Raw genomic sequence first — 19,646 nt, 5'->3', positions numbered from 1 at the left:
TCCTCTGGCCTTCCAGATGCCCAGGAGGCAAAGGGGAGCAATTCCAGGCAGACATGGTGTCCTGGAATAAAGGGGAGCTTCTGGGCTCTGCCTTCAAGGAAGGATATTTGGGGGAGGGATGTTGGGAAGCAGGAGTGGGGGAGCCTCACTCTTTTTTATTATAGTGATCCCATTAGGGATGATGGCTTGGTACTGCTGGGCACAGAGGCAGTCAGCCCTTCATGGCTGTGACTCCTGGGTCCCACACAGAGACCCTCCCATGGGGACACATGTTTATTTTGGCCACCCCAGCTGCATAAATGGATGCCGTTTAGCAGTCTTCTTTTGAGAATGCAGAACCATTGGTGGTCATATTGTACTATATCTGTTCTTATCTCCCCTATCATCCCCAGGGAATAAGCTAATCAAACTTGCTGATGATTTTACACTAAGAAGGAGATAGCTAATAACTTGGATGACAAGTATTAGAATACAATGTGATGTGGATAAATTGGGTCCATGTATTAAGGGCTATAAAATGAGATTCCATCAAGGCATGAATAATGGTGCCTGTGGAAAGGATTAATCAAATACCCCATTAAAAGGTATAGGAATTCTGGTCAGACAGCCCCTGTTTAATTACACTCCTGCCCCCACCCTGCCCTCTCACTCGGTTCCCTCTGAAACTGCTTTCTACTAGGAGAAATGTGGAAACGAGTTTAGAGGAAATTATAGAAAAATTGGGGACATACATTTTGATAGAACAAGATCATGAAGACCGATTTAAGCAACCACTGTTTAATTTAGAAAAAAAAAAAGATAAGGCAATTGGCGTGAGTAATCACTTACAAATGTAATTTCCAGAGGAGCCCTGTTGATACCATTCAGCAAATGCCAACAAAGCATTTACTTTCCAAAGGGAGAAAGCAAGACAACAAGACAAATGGTGCCATCTCCAGGAATGGACCGAAGAACAGCCAAGCCATAGAGGAGAATCAGGTGTGAGAATGGACAGTGCAGAAGGTAGACAGAGCTTCTGAAAGATCTTGGAGGACTGGCATTGTCTGGAGAAGGCTTCCTGGAAGAAGAGACTCCAGCGGAGCCCCGCAGTGTGGACAAGCTTCCATGTGCTGCAAACTCGTGAGCACACTCTGATGACAGGGTTTAGGGAGAAAATGGGCTTGAGCAGAGCAGGGGGCCTCTGTGGGATTCCTCTCTTCATTTCCACCACTACCACACTGGTCCAGGCTGTCATCACTTCTCACCTGGACAAGTGCAAAAGCCTTCCAGCTGTTTTCCGTGCTTCCACTCTTGCTCCTCTACAACCCATTCTGCTCACCAAAGTCAGAATCGAAGATCAAAGTTAATCATATCATTCTCTTGGCTTCCCATTGCTTTTAAGCTAAAAGTAAATCATTGTCATGGCTATAAAGTCTTGCATGGTCTGAACCACATCCTGTTCCAGGCCCCCTTTCACTTTCTAATATGCCAATCAAGCCGACCTTCAGTGTTTCAGCATATTGGGTCTTCCCCGCCACAGGGCCCTTGCACATGCTTTTCCTTCTCTGTATATGGTTGTTTTTCTTCCTCTTCTCTTCCCGAAGCTAACTCTTTACTCATCCTTCAGAATGCATCTTAATGATTACTTCCTCCTGGAAGACTTCTCTGATTTCCATAACTGAGTAAGCACTCTCTTATACCTCAAAAACAAATGTTTATTGTGTGAACATATGATTAATGCTTATCTCCCCCACTAGACCACAAACTGCAGGAGGGCAGGGACCCAGTCTTTGATCTCTCAGAGCCTAGCACTGTCTCATAAATATATATCGACTGGATCATGACATTTAATTCAGAACAGGGAGACTAGTAGAGAAATTATGGCCGACCAGTATGTAGGAGAGCGCCATTGTGAATTCTTACTGGGATGAAAAGCTGACTGCATGTTCAGACTCTGCCACCTGCTGGTTGTGCTGTTGTAAATAAATCACGGGTCCTCTCAGGACCTGTTTCCTCATCTGTAACGTGGGGGTACCAACAGCCATTTCACATGGTTGTAGTGAGATATTCATGAAATAATATACATAAACATTTTTTAACTATAAAACCAGACATAAATATACTTTGTCATTTTTTTCCAGTGCTTGTCATTAACTGTCGGATGGATGCATGGATGGATGGATGGATGGATGGACGGACGGACAGATTAACAGTTAGGGAGCCAGTGTGAGAGCCAGGAATAGTGTGATGGAAGCCGAAAGAGGAGGGAATTTCAAGAAGTAAGAGGAGGCGTGGTGAATGACAACATCACCTACGGTAGAGCAAGCAAGGAAGTCACTGGTGACCTCAGGACAAGTCCTCCTCAGCCTTTTCACTTTGTCTGTGCTTTCAATGACAAACCTTAATTGTAACTTAATCGCTTTACTGATTTTTATCTTTTTGGGGGGAAATCGAATTGATATGCACACACAGCAAAATTGGTGAGATTACTCCAGCTGGCCACCAGCAGGTGCTGACAAGTGAAGAAGTGAGCGTCAGAAGATAAGAAAATACACTACACATTTATTTTAATAAGGCCTAGTATACCTTAGTTATTTATTAAATTGCCATGGATAAGTAGGTTTCAGTTTCCAGGGTCGTTTCATTTTTAACTGCCTGTGTTCCAGTAGGAGGAACAGGGCTGGATGTCTAGGCAGGTAGCCATGGTGTGAGATCCATCTGAGGGCAATTTCACTGCTATGAGCTTTTTCTGGGTCTCTGTTTACATCCCACTTTCTATCACAACCATCCACGCAGGGTAAGTCACTCTAACACACACAACCCTAGCTAAGTACATGGTCCTTTAGAGTGGTTACTCCTCCAACATGGCGGCTTAGGCCTCACTGAGCCAGGCCCTGATCCAGCCACTCTGTGTGCCAGCCCTGGGAACGAGTGGCCCAGGCTGCACCTGAGCCCCACGCTTATCATCTCAGGACTAACTCCCATTGAGTAGAAAAAACATGATAAGTAAATGAACCCCCAGTGGCCAATTTCAACATTCATCTTCACTCCCCATGCTCCAAACCTGGCTGACAAAACTAGATACTCAATAGGAAAAAGTTAAAAACAAACTAGAAGAAAAGACCACCAGTTATTTTGTTTCCATGTAGTAGTTGGTGGTGTAGAACATGGGTCTATGAAGTAAAGAGGCGGTATTCAAGAAGACTTTAAAATGGCTCAGGGAGGGTTCGAAGACCCCTGCTCTTGAGCATGATGGCAAAAGAGCATGTTGCTGATCTAAAGACAGATCCATGCATGTCTTTACCTCTTCCCCACATCTCCCAGATCTAGAACTTTCTCTGATAGTCATAGGTTCAAATGTTTAGTCAGTAAAGTGGTTTCCTGTAAAATGATTCACACAGTTCGCCAAAAAGGAATGCCCAGGCCCTGGTCCCTAGAAGTCCCGTTACATTCCAGCCTGGGAAGTGTGGGAGGCCTCGTACCTGTCTTCAGTGGTGGACCCTCATGGGGAAGCTGGGTGGTCAGTGGCGGGGGGACCTGGCTACAGGCAGGGCTGGACCCTCTCCCATGGCTGCCTGGCAGAGGCAGCAGGGCTGAAACCTGTAACCACTGATCTGTCCTCCCTCTGGTCCCCCAAAGGCGCAAACCCCAAAGCTCTTGAGTCTTTCTGACGTCCAGAAACACGAGGACACAGTCTCCTGCTTCAGATGGAAGAACGTGATGGTTCAGAGCTAGGTTCACAGTTCAGCTCTGCCTTGCCTAGTTCCTGCCTTCTGCTGGCTGAAATCTCCTGTGTAGAAAATCGGTATGATCATGCTTTCTCGGGGAGGCGGTGTGAAGATTAAATGCCATAATGCACAGAACATGCTTAGCCTGAACCCGGCCCAGCATGAAAAGTGAGCTAACAGAGGCATGGAAGCCATGGTAGATTTAACCCCCTTTCCAAGTTCTGGTCTGCCTTGGGACGTCCCCGCTGGGCCCCAGCTCAGCCTGCCCTTCTGGAAGGTCATACACTGGGTGGCTCTTAGAGGCTGAAGTTGGCAATCTTGAGAAGATAGGAGTCCATGATGGGGTTTGGGGTGGAGGACAGGGACAAAAAAGGGTTCAAGAAAGGACTCTGTGGAATTCCTAGTGAGCCAGAGATGGGCCCGGGGGAACAGTGGGAGCATTTGGGAAGATAAGCAGTTAGACTCGGAGCCCCAGCATGACAGAGTCACAGAGCCCAGGCAGGAAGGAGTTCCAGGGAGTATCAGATCTTTCAGAAAGGTAGCCTAGGACAGGCACTAAGAATCAGAAAAAAGCTTCTGAATCAGATTTGCCTTTTCCGTGAAAGTGAATTCAAAATAATTGGGTTTTAGAGTTTTAAACATACACATTGTCATCACTGGAAATACCCTAGAGTGTTGTAAAAACTTAGCAAATTGCAACTCACTTACCGTCTACACTCTAAGAGCAGGAACCCAATCCAAGCAAGCCGTTTTGAAAAACTCCTGAACCCAGGAAAGACCTGGGTCTGCCTGTCCACTGTGCATTAAGTTCTCCCGATTATGTTTCCCTCCCTGCTCCTCTCCGTCCCACATTGTCCCCGCTGTTGACAGGGAGGAGGACACACAATCCTGATCTCCTTTACAAATAAAAGCCCCCTGGAGAACCAAGGAAAGAAGTATGAACAGAGAACCAGAATGTGATCAGTTCGGGCCTCTCTCTGATTTCTTTTATTCCCCCTGACGTCTTTCAGGGCCCTTCCGTGGCTTTATATAATACTGCTGTAATAAAGGTCTGAAAGCGGTATCAGGAACCTATTGCGTTTGAAGAGTGCCTTGGGTTTTGAATTTTTTGCCGTACCCATCAGTTTTGGAGTTTTTTCTTTCTGTGCAAATCAAAACAGACCCTACACATGTTTAATTTTTTTTTCTTTTTAAAGATCTTATTTATTTGTCAGAGAGCGTGCGCGTGCGCAGGAGCAGGGGGGAGGGGCAGAAGGAGAGGGAGAAGCAGACTCCCCACTGAGCAGGGAGCCTGACTCGGGGTTCGATCCCAGGACCCAGGATCATGACCTGAGCTGAAGGCAGACGCTTAACCAACTGAGCCACCCAGGCGTCCCTCACACGTGTTTAATTTTAAGTGTTATAAAACCTCTTGTCTCCTAGTACAAGAGTGTTCATTTCTTTTGTCCATTTTGGGGTGTCAGAGCCCTGGAGCATGTAATTTAGGGTCCTGGACTTATTAGGGGGGTCTCGAGGTTACCATTAAGTGGATGCACTCTCGATTAAGTCAATGTTTGACAAGCCTTGTGAAATGCTAATAATTGTGTTTGTGGGACCATCTTCTGAGATAAGAGAAAGGAAAACTTTTCAAGTGTAACTTTTCTTGCTTCAAACCGTAAGTAAATGGCGAGATCTCATCTTCCCTTCATCTGTCATTTATATTTATTACATTTGGTGAGTCTGGTTAGTGGTGGAGATTCCTTTGGCTTTTGCTACATCCAGGCTCCTATTATGCAATCATCTTTGATAAAACTTAACAGTATACAACCCTGTGCCCTGGGGCATAGCGCAATGTCAAACCCCATTCCAAACTATATTGAAAGGCATTAAAGAGAAGCATTTACCAGTCACTTCCAATTGTTTTAAAAAAATGTCTTAAATCACTAGTTACACAGAGAGCTCCCCCAGATCCCATTCTCCTCCTGTCTCATTACCTCTATTGTGAGAAAGTGATTATGGTGGGGTGTGCCCTCCTTGAGAACATGCCTTGCATACAGGGTTTTTCTCAGGCAGGTGATTATTTGCATTAAGAATGAGTGCACTTGGACGTGTTGGCATGCACCAAGGCAAAATCCAGTGGAAAAACGCAGGTTTGGTGTCCTGAGCCCTCAACAGATAACAGATAAGGCATAGATGGAGGTAGAACTGGTGGTCACTTAAAAGAAATGTAAAGGACATCTAAAAATATGGATAGGACTGGGACGCCTGGGTGGCTCAGTCGGTTAAGCGTCTGCCTTCAGCTCAAGTCATGATCCCAGGGTCCTGGGATCGAGCCCCACGTCGGGCTCCCTGCCCCGCGGGGAGCCTGCTTCTCCCTCTCCCTCTGCCTGCTGCCCCCCCCCCCCGCTTGTGCTCTCTCTCTCTCTCTCATAAATAAATAAATAAAATCTTCAAAAAAATAAAATAATAAAATAAAATATAATAAAATATGGGCGGGACTGGCCTACAGCGTCTCAGGACACACAGTTGGGTGATGACACCATAAACAAACACAGGGCGGCACAGTCCTCTCCCCTCACCTGGCTGGTGCTTACCGGGGCGTTTGCCTTCTCATCTTTCCCAGTGCAATCCATTTGCTTTGTGTGGTTTTGAATGTCTATGCTTTATTTTACAATAGAAACTTCTATTTTAATGAGTCCACTTGGGGTTCATATTACCTACAGTCTTTCCAGAATTTGTCTTGGGGGCGTTCATCTTAAAATATGTCTTCGTTTTCTTACTGAGAGGAAAGTTACAAATCCAGCTGGAAATTCATCAGTGGGGTTATCTGGCAGCTTGGTCAGAACTGCGAGCCTGGTGGTGGAGCTTTTTCTGGTTACCGAAAATCTTTTGGTCTTTTTTTCCCACCCACCACCACCCCCTTTTTTTTTTGATGTAGCTAATTATCCAGTCAGTTGCTTTTGGTAATGGCATAAGCACCTGCAAACCCACCTTCCCTAAACAAAAGCTGGGACCCTGACAACAGCATCTGCTCCTGATCCTTGGAAATCTTTAAAGGCCACAAGGTTTGCTTAGGGGAACTTACCCCTGCTGTGAGCCCCACTTTCTCCACCTCACTGTCCCTGGAAGTGCCAGTCTGAAGCAGCCACCCCTGTGGTGTGATTTTAGGATGACCTCTGACATCTCTCTGTCTGGCAGGGGCATCATTCCTGCACCTCGAGGCTTTCGCCCCTGTTAAGTGTAGTTCCACGAGAGCATTGACCACCTTAGCATGAGTAAGTTAGGTGAGAGCTGGCTTCGATAAGGGGTAAAGTCATAAAGAGTAGGACTCTTGAAGCCTGAGGTCAGGACGCAGTAAGGGAAGACCCAGCGGGGGGTTGGTGGGAGTCTACCTTTTCTTCCTTTTCTTCTTTTTATTACACGTGCCCTCAACACGTTGATATTTTCCAGCTAACTCTAGGATCCCACTAAAACACATTTCCCTCTGTCCCTGGGGCTACATGAAATTAGTTGTCCAACTTTCTCAGTGCATAAGCCTGAGTCCAAACCTGTTTGGGAAGGAAAGGCAGGAACCTCATCTGTTTTTGCTCACCATTGAGTTCTCAACCCCTGGCATGGTGTTTGGCATACCGTGGGTATTCAGGAAACACTGGATGAAGATGAATGAATAAACAGGGGACCAGGCCAAAACCAGCTTGTAGCGAGGAAGCGTGCACAGGGATCTCCTGAGAGGGGCAGGGAGAAAGAGACTGCTCTCACTCCGTAGGCTCTCGGGCACACCCCCCCCTTGCCTCCACCCCTGGGCATCTCTCAGAAGCAGCCTAGGTCCGCCACTCTGTGCCGCCCTGTCCTCAACAAGGGAATCAGCCAGCACCTTGTTCTTGAGAGAAGTACCAGCTCTTCACACAGTTTCTCCCACTTGGACAACACTTCTGGGGTCATAGAGGTATTTCCCCACACGCTGTCTCATGGGCACTGCACAATAACCTCATAAGTAGGTACTTCCCACTTTATAGAGGAGGAAACTGAGGCCGAGGAGAATTCAAGTCACTTTTGAGGAGCAGAGCTATAACTAGAACCTGGAACTTGGGATCCCTGCGTCCGGGATCCTTCCTGCTGCACTGTCCTAGGCACCGAGATCCCAGTAAAGGGGGATCAAGCATCAGCCTTGCCCTCAAGAAGCTTCAAATCCATTTGGGGCACAGAAAGCGACCTTAAAGAGTAAACATAGGCCACTGAACATCCTGGAGCATGGCCCGATCCTTCCCCAGGGTAGCTTCACAGAGATGGCATGAAAGATTCCTGCCGTTGCTTCTCAGAAAGTTTCTCTCTCTAAACTTATGTACAGAGTATGGAATGGGGTGGCCCAGTAGGCTCCACTGTCTGCTGTAATGGGGAGGACTGGGAGAGTATAAATAATAGAAGCCAAAAGGAAATCCCAAAGACCTTATTTTGATCAATGGTGTCAATCTCACGCTTCAGACCTCATTAGAAATGACCACATTGTGGATAGGAAAAAGAAAGCAAAGGGTCGAATCTGTAATTGAGATAACCGTTCCCTATAACAGAGTTACTCCCCAGCATGCAGAAACGCCCCTGCTTTTTGGACCTCCCGCCACCTCAAGCTCTTTCTTTCGCATCCCTCTTTCCGATGCTCTGTATGACCCCTGCAGGCAGTGGGGCTGATCCTGAACCTTGGAAACATTGCCCAAGGAAGGCCGCCTCCGTGCTGGAACTTGAACCTGAGCTCTTTCTGGCCCCCACCTCTTTTCTGGCTTTTTTCCTCTGGTGGCTCATGTCCTCGTCTTTCAGCCGTCCTTGAGAATGACCCAACAGTGGCGGCCCCGCCACACCTTGGTGAAGTGCTCACTGACCACTTGGCTGCGTTATAATCATTTAATTCATCTATGCCTGGGAGGAAGAGGTGCTTTATTTAGAAGCTTAGTAGTGAAAACTTCCAAGTAGTTCACCATGAGCTTGCCAGCATTGGGATGATCCCAGGGTCTGCCCACTGTGCTCCCAATCCACTGAGCAACAGGGGGACAGATAACCAGCAGGCTTGGTCCGCGGTGCAGCCAGCGTGCTGAGGACCACGGGAGGGTTGTGTCTGGGTTCTTGAAGAGAGGACAGACCAATGCAGGAAGGCAGGATAATGAGAAAACCCTCGAAAAAATAAGCAGATTTTTTTTATGCTCCTCCTCCCAGGCTGGGGCTAGTCTGAGGCTGCCAGGCAGTGGTTCGTAGCCAGGACTGTAGGGTCATTAGGGTGACCTGGGAAGCTTTCTCATATCCTGGTGCTAGTCCTGGCTTCTGTGTGTTTAAAACCACACATGAGGGGTGCCTGGGTGGCTCATTCATTAAGCGTCTGCCTTCGGCTCAGGTCATGGTCCCAGGGTCCTGGGATCGAGCCCCGCATCGGGCTCCCTGCTCGGCGGGAGGCCTGCTTCTCTCTCTCCCACTCCCTCTGCTTGTGTTCCCTCTCTCACTGTGTCTCTCTCTGTCAAATAAATAAATAAAATCTTTAATAAATAAATAAATAAATAAAACCACACATGATTCCAGCATGCAGCCAAGCTTGAGAACCAGCGATCGGCCAGGTGGTGCTGGCTTTGTCACTGGTCGGCCTGGCTAGGCTGAACTACGTCTCCCAGAATTCCCTGGCCTGTGGGTTCGTCATTGGGTTGGGCCACAGAGGGATTCTGGGGAGAGCTGGAGGACAGACGGGAAGCAGTACATGCATTGTCGGCTACCTGCTGGCTCACCCCATTGCCGGTAGCAGTGGCCAGGCCTGCAATCGCTCCAGCTTTCCCTGCATCCCCCTTCAGCTTCTCTAGGCCAGCTGCGAGTGCTTAGCTCCATGGCTTCTGGGGGCTATCCCTACTATCAAGGTCAAAGGCAGCAAGAGTTTTAAACCATGCTCATGGGGTTCCAGATTGTTCTTGGTCTACCAGGGCCTTTCCTTCCCAACCGCCTGCCCTATGGACTTCACGCTCCAGCATCAAATACAAAACAGCCTTATAGGGGCTGTTTAACCAGCAAGTCCTATTGTGAAAGGTCCAATACCTGTTCTCCGTCCATACATACAGATCCATCCGTATCCATCCTTGTCGTTCTGCTTCCTCAATGAACCAACCAATATAGGTAGTTTTCAGAATTGTGGAGTAAGGGGTTGTTTTCATCTACAGAGAGAAGGCCTTTCTTAAACTGGAGGCTCAGTTTAAGAAAGAGATACAGGTGGCTCTGACTGAAGGGGAAGGCGGGTCTGACGGTTCCCTGTCTCGACCGCCATCCCCCAAGGTGATACATGAGGGGCAATTTGAAAACCCCTGGTAGATTCATGCTCTCCGAGTCTGGTGGTGCATGGGAAAGCAGACTTTTCTGGGGAAAATCTTAAAGATGTAAATCCCAGGCTTTACTTCACATCTAGGAATAAGAGTCTCAGAGGATTGGGTCCAAAGTGAGAATTTTTCAAAAGCCTCCTTTACCCCAGCCTTTCTGGGTCATTGGTAACATTCTGGTTCTTGATGTTGGTTACGAGGCTGTTTTGTACATCCAAAGTTAAAAGGTGGCACACTGTGATTTTTGCTCTTTCCTATATGCATGTTATACCTCAATTAAAAAAAAAAAATGCACGACCCCCCACCGTCCCACTCCCCATAATCCCGTATTCCAGTGACTGGCCAAAGTTGACAACCGCTGGCCTAGATAATTCCTTGTACCCTTCCTGGCAGAATTCAGAGAGGAGGAGCAGAAAGATGTTTAGCCATTGGGAATAGTTAAGGTGCATCCATAATCCTAATGACACAATCCCATGCAGTTATTCTAACACTCCAGGAGGAGAATATGAAAGAGTGAGGCAGCCAGCCAGCTTGAAGCAGTAGGCATGGGTTGCAAGGAGAATGAAAGGGGGCAGTTTGGAAGATCATCCTGGAGCCAGACCATGGAAGGCTTTGAATGGCAAACTGAGAAAAAGGAAAAGCCACTTACAAAGAGTTAAGGCCTTATTTTGAGGAACAGCATCAGGTGGCAGGGCAGGGCAGTTGGGGAGGCGTGGGGCTTACAGATTTGGAAAGTGATTGATAAGAGTAACATTTTAAACAATGCAGTTGTAAAGAGGTGCCTGGGTTAACATTTAACTGCTCACAAAACATTGATTGAATGCAAACTGGTGAATGACAGAACAGAGGACAGGTCCTGGCCTGGAAATGGGACATGACCTTCCTTTGGTGTTAAGACAGACTTTGCGGGCGCCTGGGTGGCTCAGTTGGTTAAGCTACTGCCTTTGGCTCAGGTCATGATCCTGGAGTCCCTGGATCGAGTCCTGCATCGGGCTCCCTGCTCGGTAGGGAGTCTGCTTCTCCCTCTGACCCTCCCCCGTCTCATGTGCTCTCTCTCATTCTCTCTCTCTCAAATAAATAAATAAAATCCTTAAAAAAAAAAAAAAAAAGACAGACTTTGCAACCTGAGCTTCTTCCTGAGGTGCCTGTAGCCTATACACACAGTTCTGGAATGTCCTTAAATAGAAAAGAAATAAAAGGGGGGTAAAGCCCAGTTCTCCCATTTGAAGGCCGAGGAGATTCCTGTGAGGCACGGCTGTTATAGGTACCTGAAGATTTTATAGTCAGAGTGCAGGGAGAAACTTCACAGGCCGTAAGTGTCCAGAACAGGTACAGTCGTGGTTCGCAGCCCGGCGCCTGGACCAGGGAAGCAGCAGGTTTGGGGACGACATAGAGAAACAGGTTGAATTACTATTGTTTCCGGGGCTTTTGAAATAAAGAACAGGCCCTATCCCAGAGGGATTCTGCAGCTCCCCTCAATTTAAACCCACCAGCCTAAATGCTGTCTTGCGTCTGCTTTAATACCCAGGGACAGAGTTTATACAGCCTCTTTTAATGGCCCTTTTCTGAGTGTGACAACTCTGCACCTCCCTCCCCACCCCACTCCCAGGCCCCAAAGACACCTCCAAAGACTACAACTCCTGAGCTTTCACAGTAAGGGCAGAATTAGGCTTAAATACATTGGTTAAGAAAATCAAACCTGGGGCGCCTGGGTGGCTCAGATGGTTAAGCGTCTACCTTCGGCTCAGGTCATGATCCCAGGGTCCTGGGATCGAGTCCCGCATCGGGCTCTCTGCTCCTTGGGAGCCTGCTTCTCCCTCTGCCTCTCTCTCTCTCTCTCTCTCTGTCTCTCATGAATAAAAAAAAAAAAAAGAAAATCAAACCTGGCTGGCTCAGTCGGAGGAGTGTGCACCTCTTCATCTCAGGGTCATGAGTTTGAGCCCCATATCAGGTGTAGAGATCACATAAGTAAATAAAACTTAAGAAGAAAAAAAAAAGAAAATCAAACCATAGGCATCATCCAGCTTCTTTTGAGAGATAGACTTTCTTTCTCATTCCTGTCTGACTTAGAGTATTTTCACTTGGTCCTTTCGTACTCCCCCAAGCTGTACCTACACCCTAAACTCGATTTTGAGGACTATCTACCGAGAATTCTTTGACCCCCCAGGGAATTCCTTCTGGAGCCCCACACACTCCCAAACATCTCTCCACCAGTTCACTGATATGTGCAGAGGGAATGCAAACCAATCTTAACAGTAGCTTCAGTCTGAAATAGCTAGCAAGACAACTGTAGTAATGAAAACAGTAACATGGGGACATTCCAGAGGGAGAAGCCAGTTCCGTGCATTCCTGCCATTTCCTTGCTTCTCCTCCTGCAGATAATTGGAGAATCGATGTCCACAATTTCTCTCTCCCGCTGCCCTCTCCCCTCCCCAACTCAGGGCCTTTCATGGTTTTTTCTTGCCAGCATCTTTCAGGAAAGGGAAGTTTACTTTAATAGTCTGCGCCGCTGGCTCATGAAACCACCTGACCTCCTCCTTGCTCTCTGGGGTGGGCCCAGCCCCGAGGACACAGAGGGAGCCCTGTCCACGCCTGGCTCCCGGTTGTTTTGCTCAGATCATGTGTAGCAGCTCTCCAGAGCACTTTACTTGGCTAATAAAACTTGGCAGAGGCACAGGGTACAAAAGTCCCGAGCCCCAGGCTCGACAAGGAAGCCTCTGGAAGCATGAGGGTGAGCCTTAGCTTTCTGATTCAGTCATGCTTAGGCTCAGGTAGCCAGGAGGATGCCCTGCTGGGTCGCTGTCAGGCAGGAGGGTTCCTGTGACGTCAGTATCATGTCTGCATGGCTCTCAAAGGCATAGCACCTGTCCATTTGTGTGGTTCAATAGGCAACATCTCCTCAAAACAGGACTATGGAGTGTTAGAACTAGAAAGAGTCCTCCAAGATGACAGCTCCAACCTCCGCACCCCCTCGCTACAGTGGAGGGACCCAAGACCCACCGAGGCCATGCAAGGGATTTGCCCAGAGTCCCTCAAGTGCGAGAGAGCTGGGCCACTCTCCCAGGTGTTAAGGTCCAGCATTCCACTGCCGCCCCTTGCCCCTTTCCACAGATGCAATGTCTCTTCATACTTCTTGTGAGGACTGTGGAGGGCCAGGACATTACCAGGTACAGCAGAGGTTCACAAGGCCCTCAGACCTGGAAAAGTCACGGCCCCTACCCAGGCTGGGCCTTGGGGGTGGGCATACTTTTTATTTTTATTTTTTTAACCACAAGTAATCCTTAAAGCTAATTTGTCTTTGTTTCTTCTGTCTCAGTCTTCCTTTCAGTTATTTTTTATTTAGGTCTCCAGGGGACTGTGTATGTGTGGGAGGTTTCTGAGAACTCTGACTGTAGGCACGAGATATCATGTCTCTTAGCCTCGACTATGATAAACTTCACCAAACGGTTTTACAGTAAAAAAAAGTGATGTACTGCACATACAGAATCTGTATATCACGATTTTATATCCATAATACATGTGTTTTCACATTGGTGAAAGTGTGCCTTATAACATTCTAGGGGAGGAAATGTGGATTCAATTACAGGTGGCCTTTTTTTATTGAGATGTAATTGACATATAACATCGTATTCACTTTAGGTGTACAACATAATGATTTGATATGCATATGTATTCTTAATTCATCAAATCAGCAATACATGTACCTACTAAAAAATTCAAAAGGGGGACGCCTGGGTGGCTCAGTTGGTTAAGCATCTGCTTTCAGCTCAGGTCATGATCCAGGGTCCTGGGATCGAGCCCTGCATTGGGCTCCCTGCTCAGCAGGAAGCCTGCCTCTCCCTCTGCCTGCCACTCCCCTTGCTTGTGCTCTCTGCTCTCTGTCTCTCTCTCTCTCTCTGACAAATAAATAAAATCTTTAAAAAAAATTCAGAAGGTACCAAGAGGGTCTACACTGACAAGTCCCCCTCCTCCCTTGCCTCCAGCTACCCATTCACCCTCCCAGAGGCCATAGCTGTGAAATCCTCCCAAAGTTAGGCAAGCATAGATGTGTTCATTCCTTTTTCTTTTTTAATAAGTGGGTGTGTATTATATACACTGTTCTGCTCCTTGCTTCTTTAACTTAACAATGCATTCATTCATTACTTTAACAAACATGTACTGAGCTCCTATTAGGTGCCACTCAGTAGCCAGAATACAAAGGGAACCAAATAGATCCTTGGCCTCTAGGAGCTTAATGGGGGGATAGAGATGGGAAACAAATCAGGAAAGTCAATGTGGGGAAGGGCAGGGAGTGCTGTTTCCCATGAGCTAGTCAGGGAAGGCCTGTCTGAAGAGGGTTGAGGCTGGTCCTGCGTGAACTTGGAGATGGGGCCTCGTGGATACTTGGCAGAAGGACTCCGGGCAAGGAGAGCGGCCAGGGGAAGACCCTGAGCCTGGGGCATGCCAGGCCGGTCATGCTCCTGGGGCAGCAGAGCTGGGGCGCCTGGAGCTTTTAGGGTGAAGAACAGTGAGAAAGGGGCATGACTATGCAGGAGGCCTACGGGGTAAACCCTGGTGAGGATTGGGGCTTATTCAGAGTGAGGCGGAAGTGCATGGGTGGGTTTTGAGCTCCCTCAGGTCACTGTTGGGGGACACACTTGGAAAGGGAAGGGTGGGAGTGGGATCCCATCAGAAGGTGCTCGTAGAAGCCTGAGGGAGAAAGCACAGTGGCCTGAATCAGGCTGGTGTCAGTGGTGCTGGGTCTCTTTGGAAGGTGGGGCCAACAGGATTGTGTGGCTGATGGTGAGGTTGCAAGGGGCCAGTGAACAGGAGGCTGGGCTGACCCTCAGGGCTTGGCCTGAGCAGCCAGGTGAATGGAGGGGCTGGACTGAGATGAGGAAGAGCAGGGGAGGGGAGAAGGGGAGCATTTGGCTTTGCATGTTACATTAGAGGTGCCCCTTCAACGGGCAAGAGTTGGATGTTGGATACAGGAGTTGGGACTTCAGACAGAGGTCGGGGTTGGGGAACAAATTTGAGACTCATTAGCATATAGGTGTCCCTTCAAGCCCTGGGAACAGATTAGATTAGAGCTGAACATTTTTCATACCACAGTCCATCTGCAGGAAGGGAAGGGGACACTGACACCAGGGCCTCTGCCCACTCTTGACAGGTCCCCATCCATTGCCCCCAAGGCCAGAGGGCTCCATGTCCCACAGCTGTCACTCCTTTGGGGCTGAATGCATTGTGCGGTCACACAGTGTGGAGTCGAAGAAAGAGCATTGGGCGGGGGAGGGTGTCAGGACCCGGAATCCAGGGCCGGCTCAGGCCCAGTCAGCTGAGGGACGACAAGCCAAAGGCCCCTCTGCACCTGGCCATGTCACCTGGAAGGGTTCGAATTAGGTGGTCGCTGAGGACCCTTCCCATGGTAACATTATTTGCCTGTGAGTCCAGTGGCCTGAGGAGGACAGAAGAAATCCCTACACACCAGCCACATGAGAAACTACATTCCAAGGACATTCACAGAGTGAAAGGAAGACAGTGTGGTTGACTGTGGAGTGCTTGTCTTGGGGGGAAAGAAGGACATTTCAGACTCACAGAAAAGTTGCAAAAATAGTTCATCCCCCTCCCCCATATATATGTGTGTAGATATACATTTTCATATATTTTTATATATTGTGGTTTATAGGTTTTTTGAGCTATTAGAGAGTAAGTTGCAAGTATCATGTCCTCTTACCCCTAAATATTTCAATGTGTATTTGCTAAAAACAAAGATACTCTCTTACATAACTGTAGCATGATTATCGAGATCAGAAAACTAATGTCACCAACCGAGACCTTATTCAAATGTTGCCAACTTCCCCGTATAGCCAAGAAAAAAGTAAAAATCCAGAATTACATGTTGGGTTTAGCTTTCCTGGCCCTTTAGTCTCCTTGCATTGAATGGGGAGGGTCCTGCAGCCTGCCGCTCCCAGCCTTGACCCTGGTCAAGATTACAAGCTACTATCTTGTAAAATGACCCTCAGTTTGCTTTGCCTGATGTTTCCTCAGGGTTAGATTCAGGTTTTGTATTTGGGGTGGAAGGCTCTTGCCAGGGGGTAAGGTCTGAGTCGGAGATATTGGGACAAGGACAGAGGGAGGGCAGGGCAGTGCCACTCACGTGAGGAGAGGCCCTTTTGGTGGGCACCAGACAGCTCAGAAACTGGAGTGGGAACTGAAAGAGAATGTGGTGTGGATGCCACGCGTGTTAAATACCTTCTGAGCTAATGTTTGGCAAAAAAAGTAGGTTTATTCTCCCCAATTATTCTGAGCCATTAAAAAATCACTGCTTCCAGGGCACCTGGGTGGCTCAGTCGGTCAAGCGTCTGCCTTTGGCTCAGGTCAGGATCCCGGGGTCCTGGGATCGAGTCCCGCATCGCATCGGACTCCCTACTCAGCGGGGAGCCCGCTTCTCCCTCTGCCCCTTCCCCCCACCCCCCCGCTCTTGCTCTCTCTCAAATAAATAAATAAAATCTTAAAAAAAAAAATCATTGCTTCCATGTAGGGCCTGTGCAGGATATACACTTAACATGCCTCCTCTCACTCAGTCCCTCAGTGACCCGAGGGCCCACAGTGTTTCTCTCGTTTTACAAATGGGGAAACTGAGGCCTGGGGAGCGGGTGCCGTTAGGAGTGGCGTCAGGCCTCGGCCCCCCGCCCCCCGCTCATGCTCTTTGCACTCTCTGGTGCTGTTTCAAACCTGTAAGAGGGTATCCTCCACAATCAGCCCTCACTTTGCTTCGCTCACAGCAAAGCTTGAATAAAGACCCCAGCTCTATTTTCCACTCATGTCAGTGATTGATACTTGATCAATGTTCAGGATTGCTGTCATCTAGAGCGTAATTTTTACAGATGCAAAGACCAATTCTGTTGTTACTGAGGCGGAAAGATCTACCTCCTCCTAAGTTGTCAGACAATTTTGGAGGGAACCTGTAAGCACTGGGGCGTCTCACTGGCTAATCCTGAGACGAAGTTGTGTCACATCTGGCCTCCGTAGCCTTTGTGCTGGGCGGGGCAGGGGGCTGAGAGCCAGAGGCCCCAGGGCATACAGGTGGGCACTGCCTGGGCTCCTACTCGGTATCTGTGTGACTCTCATCCATCTGTAGGGGGAAAAAACCTCTCGATGATCAAAGCTGCCTTCTCAATGTTACCCTGAGGGGCTACGTGGAACCGTGGAGAAATCTCCTTGTGGACTTTACAGACGCAATCACTTCCCCACCCGACTGAAATGCATCAAATGCTTCACTTCCCCACCTGACAGAAAATCCACACTGAAAAGTGTCCCATCTGTCAGAACTGCTGAGCCAGGCTGTTGCCCCCACCCCCCAGCTCTCAAGGACAGCGGTTGGAGGACTGGGTTCGAGACCGGCTCTGAGCAGCAGGCTACCCAGCCTCTTGGGGTTTCTGGCGGTGGGAAGGGTGTGCTGAGTACCTAGCCCCCGTTCCTGGCACAGATAGGCCATTATCTTTGCTTTTTCGTCTTCTCCCTCCTTTATTTTCTGCCCATTCGCCTTCTCCTCCTCCATGTTGCTCTCCTGCTCCCTCCTTTCCCCTCTCTGACTCCCTTGGTCAAAGCAAGAGTTATTTTGTACCCAAGCCACCAACAGTGATTGGGAGGCCCAGTCACCCAAGCCTCCGACCAGGAAAGTAAAAAGATCGATCAAATCCTAGTTTGGAAAGCATGACCTTGGCCTTAAGAGGTCTTGCTTTCTCCCAGAGAAGCATTCACTCTATCATTTTAGCTGGAGGACCAGGGCTGGAAGTTGGGGTGGGCACAGTGTGTTGAGAGGGGGAAGGGCAAGCAGCTGGCCACTGGAAGATATCCACTAGAGGTAGCTGTGGGATCAGCAGCCGGTGACCAGCTTTTTAAGAGGGACCTGGGTGTGTGTGTGTGTGTGTGTGTGTGTGTGTGTGTGTGTGTTATGGAAAATGGGGGGCCTTTTTAAATTCAAAATTGAAATAGCTTTCCTGGAAGTGTGAATATGAAAGAATTAAACAGAGCTTGGATAAATGGTTGTGAATGTGAGATGGGTTAAGAATGTAAGTATTTAGAATAACACTTGCCCCCCCCCCCCCCCGGGGTAAGCCCTCAAGCAAGTGGTAACCATTTTTTTTGTTATGGTGAAGAGCCTGGACTCTCCAGCCAGATGGTCCGCATTCCAGCTCTAACATTTCTAGTTGCTCAGCCTTGGGGAGAAGTTCCTTTACCTCTCTGTGTCTCAGTTTCTCTGTCTGTAAAATGGATATGATCAGAGTACCTACATGGGAGGATTATTGTGAAAATTCATCAAAATCAAATGAATTCATATCCATAAGGTACTTAAAAGAGCACCGGACGTGTATTAAGCAAACCATACTAGAGTTATTACCTGGGGCGCCTGGGTGGCTCAGTCGGTTAAGCATCTGACTCTTGATTTCAGCTCAGGTCATGATCTCAGGGTCATGAGATAAAGCCCCTCATCAGTCTCCTCGCTGAGCATGGAGCCTGCTTAGGATTCTCTCTCTCCTTCTCCTTCTGCCCCGCCCCCCAGGCTTTCTCTCTCTCTCCAAAAAAAAAAGGAAAGAGTTAACTACCTGCTGTACTGTACACTGAGAAAATTATCCCCGGATTTTGTTCATATCCAGGCATATTTGAGAACATCAACAAAGAGGCTGGTATTCTTGAACTTAGAACACAATCCGTATTTCAAGGCTAGGTCCCTGCACCAGGTAAAGCAGGGCATCCCCACCATGGGGTAGGTCACACGAGAGACAGAACACTCTTACTTCTCTGAAGTTCTCGTTCTACAGCGAAGTCATTGGGTCTCCTTGCCTTGGTGCATGACAGTGGATTCTTTGAGCAAGGATCTGGCCCTCACTGTATCAGTTTCTTAGGGCTGCTGTAACAAAGTATTGCGACAGAAATTTCTTGTCTTACAGTTCTCGAAGCCAGACGTCTGAGACCAAGGTGTCCGCAGGGTCTCTTCCTTCTGAGGGCTGGGGGAAGAATCTGCTCCATGCCTCTCCCAAGCTTCTGGTGTTTTCACTGGCCATCTTAGACCTTCCTTGGCTTATAGATGCATCACGCCCATCTCTGCCTTCATCTTCACAAGCTGTTCTCCCTGTGTGTCTCTGTCTCTGTGTTCAAATTTCCCTTTGCTAAGGACACGGTCCTATTAAATTATGCTCTACCCTCATGACCTCGTCTTAATTCGATTATCTGCAAAGACCCTATAAACAAGTAAGAAAGGTCACATTCCCAAGTACGGGGGGTTAGGACTTCCACATCTTTTAGGGGAACCCAATTCAACCCATAGTACTCACAGTCCATCAAGCCCTCACATTGAAGTTGCTGAAACCACCTTCCAGCTAGCTGATCCCTCGGCCCCCACCTCCCATTCCCGTTTGCCTTCCACACAGTGGGAGAAGAATCATTCTCCCACTCCATTGTCCCCACGGAGGCATTTATTTCATTCCTGACACTGTGATCAGAAAAGAAGGTCAAACTCAAATGGGTCAGAATCAAACACCATCAGCAACATGTTGAAAGCCAAGCAACCTGGTTCTTGGGTAAAGAAAACGAATGCTTTATTTTGTGTGAGGGACTATCTATTGGCCCAGTGCTCTGG

The 19,646-nt window shown here is 48.2% G+C and overlaps 1 protein-coding gene across 6 annotated transcripts in view; it reads left to right on the top strand.

The window, feature by feature from the left end:
• Window positions 1–19,646, top strand: part of ATXN7L1 (ataxin 7 like 1) — a 236,263-nt gene that overhangs the window by 104,677 nt on the left and 111,940 nt on the right. Inside the window, exons 4-5 of one of the 6 annotated variants that reach the window (XR_010406586.1) lie at window positions 899–1,119; window positions 2,121–18,576. The exons of 4 other annotated variants lie outside the window; for them this stretch is intronic. Coding sequence is in view for 1 of the 2 variants with exons in the window: in XM_045864874.3 (XP_045720830.1) it covers window positions 899–984 (86 nt within the window). In the remaining variant the exon portion in view is untranslated. Of the gene's footprint in view, window positions 1–898; window positions 18,577–19,646 lie in introns of those variants that run through there. One more of the 6 variants, XM_045864874.3, reaches the window with a different exon arrangement.

The sequence above is a fragment of the Mirounga angustirostris genome, unplaced genomic scaffold (assembly GCF_029215605.1).
Source record: "Mirounga angustirostris isolate CCGP_5_RB_7025 unplaced genomic scaffold, mMirAng1.0.hap1 SCAF_12, whole genome shotgun sequence".
Taxonomy (NCBI): Eukaryota; Metazoa; Chordata; class Mammalia; order Carnivora; family Phocidae; genus Mirounga; species Mirounga angustirostris.
This window is presented reverse-complemented; position numbering and strand designations above follow the sequence as displayed.